This window comes from Nestor notabilis, unplaced genomic scaffold (assembly GCF_000696875.1).
Source record: "Nestor notabilis isolate BGI_N333 unplaced genomic scaffold, ASM69687v1 scaffold35893, whole genome shotgun sequence".
NCBI lineage: Eukaryota > Metazoa > Chordata > Aves > Psittaciformes > Psittacidae > Nestor > Nestor notabilis.
The window spans coordinates 1-5,763 of record NW_009922086.1 but is presented as its reverse complement, the minus strand read 5'-3'; the positions used below and the strand labels follow the sequence as shown (position 1 = coordinate 5,763).

The 5,763-nt window shown below is 47.6% G+C and overlaps 1 protein-coding gene across 1 annotated transcript; it reads right to left on the bottom strand.

The window, feature by feature from the left end:
- Positions 1-120: 120 nt before the first annotated feature.
- LOC104399335 (integrator complex subunit 11) lies at positions 121-5,600 on the bottom strand (the record flags this gene model as incomplete). Its single annotated transcript, XM_010011438.1, has 10 exons — positions 5,573-5,600; positions 4,645-4,742; positions 3,667-3,740; positions 3,117-3,345; positions 2,902-3,000; positions 2,780-2,814; positions 2,041-2,179; positions 1,394-1,458; positions 582-771; positions 121-204 (listed from the first exon to the last, which is right to left on the bottom strand). Coding segments are annotated over exons 1-10 (1,041 nt in total), but the record flags the coding sequence as incomplete, so codon positions are not given.
- Positions 5,601-5,763: the final 163 nt, after the last annotated feature.

The following is a 5,763-nucleotide window of genomic DNA, read 5'->3' as shown; positions in this document are numbered from 1 at the left end:
CTAGATGATCTTAAGGCCCTTTCCAACCGTAGTCTATGATTCTATACAGTATGATAATATAATGCATATAATGTTATCACATTAATATAAAACCTCACTCAAGGAACCAGGATTTCTTACCATGTTCTTCTCATTCCCAGCCCATTTCCTGAAGATTTGAAGGGACTGTCCTGCATGAAGCATACCCGGGGTTGCAAACACCACCTGCAGTTCATTCAAAGATAGGTATGTCAAGAATCACCACAGCAAACAGGAAATTTCCCCGTTATTTATAATATATAAATACCCTGAAACTGTGGTGAATGTCCAGTAACACCCATTACACCACATTAACTACAGCAGTGCTGTAAGGGGGTGTTTTGCTGTTTTATTCCTCCCACTTTGTCTAATTTTCACATCAGTTCAACTGCTTTTTAGGAGATTTCTGTGAGCATCCACAGTGTGATTGATAAAAACTTTGACTGGTTTGATGGTGGTGCCATCACGCTCAACAGCTTCCTCTCAGCTGCTGCCAACTCACCCTGTCAGAAATAAAGCCTGTACTAAGAGATTCGGTGTTGGAAAGGATCATGTCCACCTACCATCGGCCCTGGGTTGTCTGCAAAGGCCCGATCAAAGGCTTTGATGTGTTTGAATTCAAACATGTTCCTCTGCACAAAGGTTTTCCGAATCTTCTGGTTGGTCCAAGTGATGAAGAGCTTGTAGTAGTGATTGGCCTTCTCCGTCAGGCCCGTGGAGAAGTAAATGGGAGCCTTCAGGTTCATTCTTTCCCTGTAGGAATAAGAGTTCCAGATACCTGTGAGGGACAAATAAGGATCCCAGCTCTCCATGCTCAAAGTCCACAACCCTGTGTAGTCCCAGCAGAGGTTTTGCACATACCCTGCTCTCTGTGAGCTACACAATAAACTATACGCAAGTCCTATCAGTGCTACATCACTGTGCATTAACTTACTACAGAGTAGCTTTAGTCCAGTTCTCCTTCCACCCACTACAGGCAACTTCCTTCCATTACAAATATTAACCATTCTGCTGTGGGGAATAATACCAAATGATACTGCTTATAATTACATATTATATCTAAGTTTAATATTTGTTCATCCCTCCTCCTGGAAAACAACGTTACTATGTGGTAAAGGTAAAAATCAGTATTTTAAGGGACAATTAATTGATCCTGAGTGTTTGGGGGAGGAGGAAATGGTTAGTTTGCTGCTTAGAGTCAGGAATGCTGGGAAAGAAATGGAAAGATGTCATTCCATAATCGCCAGCACGGGCTGCCATGCAGAGCAATGCTGATGTGCTAAACAGACATGAAAGAGGCACAGAAACCTGCCAGCACCACAGCCTGAGGAGGACAAAGAGGAGGTGGGACACGCACAGAAGAGCCTGCACTCACCAGAAGGTCTCCAATAAAATGCAAAGTTCCTGGGCACGTCCAAGGGCAAAAACTGGGATGAGAACCTGCAATTAAAGATGATTTACAGCCTGTGAAACCAAACTGTGTGTAAATGGTTATCAGTTCTGAACACGTCCCCCTCGCTGTCTGATACTCCCTTGGTGACCTTCCTTTCCACAACCGAGGTATGAAACATCCTTTACTGGGTGGTGTGTGTCTTCCCTGCACGTGCAGGGGTTTATGGCAGCAGACACAGCACACGGCAGAACACTGAACAGACAGACCTGGCTCCACTGGAAATCAGTCCTGATCAGGTTTAGAAGCAGTAACTGAACAATCAGTCTTAGTTTAATTTCCAGGACTAAGAGGACGTTTCAGGGTGCAGATGCACATCAATTTTGCCTTCACCCTCCACATCTGCAGACTGTAAGCACAGCGTTTCCCTTACTGCCTCATGCACTCACAGTCTGGTTTCTTCTTGGTGGAGTTCAAGTGTTCATTTGTCTCTCTTTTAAAGCATAGATGGAGGAATATAACAGTGCCTTCAGTTTCATGCAGTGACCACACGTAGGTGCCCAAGTTAATCAGAGCCAACAAGGGCTTCTCAGAGGACAAGCCACAGCACTTAGGTTACCAGCACTCAGTACCTTCCCTCCTCTTTCCACAGTCTCATGAACCTTCTTCAGGAAGTCTCTCTCTCTGCAGCGTTTGGAGTCCCTGATGGTTGTGGCATAGGTGGATTCAGTGATCAGCAAATCCGGGCGACACTTATCGATCCAGGCAGCACTAGAACAAGAGGAATTAAATGAAGAGATGGTGTCTGGCATTTCTGAGCTGCAAGTCTCTCTCAAAGATGGAGGGGGAATGGCACAGGCTCCAGCTGCAGACAGGAAAACAGCTTCACAGGTGGGATCAGCTTGCCCAAAGTCACAGAGCAGAGCCTACAGGTTTAGAGAAGCCACTCTTCTCCAGGCTACCACCTGCTTGAAATGCACTGAAATATTACTCTCAATAACACCAATACTATAAATCTTTCATATATACCAGTAAAATTAAAGGAACATTGAAGTTTGTGATTGGCACTCTTGAAAACTAAATATATTTAGAAGATACATTACAAGCAAACATGATACATGTCCAATTATTACGCAGCCTTAAAAATGTATTGATATGATCATACAGAAGAAGTTTACATTGAGGTCTTTGTGGTAGACCCAATGTAAATCTGTTCCCTGTCACAATTCCAAGTTGCATTTACCTTCCCAAAGACATCACTAAATGTTCCAGTCTCGTGACAAAGAATCACTGCTGGAAGCCCCTGGTATTAACAGAAGCTGTGCTGAAATCTTCCTGTCAAAAATACCCACAACTCAGCTTCCTACTTACCCTAAATGTCTGTCTGGAGTCATGTTGTAATCACCCTAATGGAAGAGGAGAAATCCATCAGTATTCTCTAAGTAATGGCACAGGGCATTAGGAGGTGTCTGCACTTAGTTGCACGTACTCACAGTGTACACGACTGACTCGCACCCAACCTTGATCTGGAACATGGCTGCTCCCAGCACGTGGCCTGCGTAGTAGGCCTTGATCTCCAGCTCCTCATCCACCTGCACCAAGAGGCAAGCACTGTGTTAGTGCGAACACCTTGGAGCAACCCAAACCTGCTCTGCCTTCAACAACCACCCCGCTGCTACGACCCGTGAGCGCAGAGGTCATCACTCACCTGCACTGTCTGGTGCAGATGCACAGCAACCACCTTTTTCATGCAGTCTTTAATCATTTGGGAAGTGAAGAAGTTGGTTTCCCCTTTCTTGTCTACAGTTATTTTCCTATAGTCCTCCAGGAGGATGGGGCAGATGGCCTTGGTAGGATGCGTCATGTAAATGGGTCCATCATAACCCACCATCTCACTGAAGTAGGGTAAAGCTCCACAGTGGTCCAGGTGGAAGTGGCTGCAAAAAGACACAAAGGATAAGGGAGGTGCTGCACAGGAATTCAGCCTGCCTGGTTCTTGGATCTTCAGATTGTTAAATAGCCCAATATCAATGATCAATGTACAACAAGGAAAAGAAAAGGAAGGCAAAGAAAAGGAAGGCAAAGAAAAGGAAGGCAAAGAAAAGGAAGGCAAAGAAAAGGAAGGCAAAGAAAAGGAAGGCAAAGAAGGAAAAGAAAAGGAAGGAAAAGAAAAGGAAGAAAAAGAAAAAGAAGGAAAAGAAAAGGAAGGAAAAGAAAAGGAAGGAAAAAAGGAAGGAGAAGGAAGGAAGCTGTCTCACCTGATGATCACGCAGTCTAGGAAGTCTGTCAGCCTCCCGTTCTGAGTGATGTAGGAGAAGTCAGGGAAGCGCCTCTGCAGACACATGAAATACCAGGTTTTCCATTACAAAACCAAGCCAGGTACCACCACGTTACTAACCCAACAAAACAACGGTGTGAATGACCTGAAACACTGGGAACGTGCTCGATGCAGCATTTATGTGCAGAAAGAGTCAAAGAGATAAAGAACAGGAGGGGGGCAGCGAAACTGACCTTGTAAGTAAATCACAGCCAGGTTTATCTTCAGCGTAACAGAGGTGCCCAGTGCTTTGGCTCACCCATGACACCAAGGCAGGAAGCCTCCAAACCTTTCCTATAGTGGCACAGCTGCTGTATCACACCTCAACTCTTTCTGTCTTACACAGTACTTTTGCCATTATTCCTCTCCTCTACTATCAGGTGACCAAACATCATCCCTTGCTCCCTCTAAAGCATCCGAGATGGCAGTGCACATCCCGTAAGTAATTCACTGCCCAAAACCAAGCATCATGGTAAGAGCAGTGTAACAAGTGTCAGCTTTAATGCTTTAAAGCATAGAAGGTACCTCCCCGTGTGAAATACAGAAAGACCCAAACACCTGGAATGGAGCATGCACAGCCTGCTTCATCTGCTTCCAGAATCCACAGCCCAGGGGAAGGATGGTTGGATGGTGGCACTTTATAGCCCAGGAATACATGAGGGGATGTACCCCCTGCTCAGGAAAGCAAGGTTCCGATGGGCAAGAGTTGATTCCCTGCCACAACCCAGCTCCAGCAGCGGCTGATAACAACCCATTAACACCCACCTGGCTAATATCACCCCGGTGTCTAACACGAGATGAGCCAGGCAGTGTTCAAAGAGAAGGGAACAACAGCGGAACGATGAACCAGGAGCTGGGAACAGGCAGGCACATGTACCCCGAGAACCCCTCCGCAGCATCCAGGCCCCTCCAGACTCACGTCATCGTTGTAGCCCATGTGCATCCCACAGTCCAGCATCACGTTCTTCCCGGCAATAGACACGAGGATGCAGCTGCGGCCCACGTCCTGCCCAGCTCCTGCACCAGAGAGAGGCGAGTGAGGAACCTCCGCTGGATCTACAGTCACTTCAAGGAAGCAGCATTTAAAGGTCCATGAAAACCTCGTAGCCCTTTCCCAACGCAGGAAAAGGCCACATCCTTCCTTCCAAGCAGCTGATCTGTCAGAGGGCAGCAAATGTGAACTGACTTATCCCATTCCCTGAGCTTCCAGCTCCAAAACTGCAGTAAATGCAGCACTGGATCCAAACCCAGAGCAGTTCAGATGCAGGACACGGCTGTTCTCTGCCCACTGCCCACAGCTAAACCGTTTCAAGTAAGAGCAACATCATCTCCTATCCGGAAAGGATTTCGCATGGAACTCAAAGCTCCCAGGGCTCTGCCTCTCAGTGCAAGCACCAGAAACCTTCATTAAGCTCTAGTTAAGCCCATGGAAGCCAGAAAGCTGTCCAGCAGGATACAGCAGTGCTGCTCAGCACATCCTCTGCCCTCTCTGTACATAAATGCATCCCAACAGTTTCTGTGCATCCAGAGAAAAGGGAAAAAAGGGAGAAGAGACACGTTTGCTTCCCATGGCCGTTCAGCACGGCTCAGTGAACTAGTTATCTATCCCTTTACTGGGATGTATCAATGAACCCGGTCATTAAAATGGGGCTATTGAACCGCTGGAGTCTTGCTTGGAAGACAAAAGGAGGACAACGACGCGCTGACAGGAACCAAGGGAGGACACTGCGCAGAGACCCTGTGTCCGCAGGGCCGGTTCCTCCCGCGGTGTAACGTCTGCCACCGGAGCGCTGAGCTCCAGGGCTTTCCCGTGTCCCCGCGCCAGGACGGTCTCAGGCCGCACTTACCCAGCGGGGTCACTTTTATTTCGGGCATTTCCGCAGACTCCGACTCTCAAACCTCACAGAATCACTTCGGAAACTGCTTCATGGGGGCCACGAGAAGAGGATTTCGCCACTTCTTCCGCCGCCATCTCAGGCACCCCTCAGCACCGGGCCGAGCTCTCCAGCAGGGGCCCGCCTGCTCCCTGCGGGGGAAG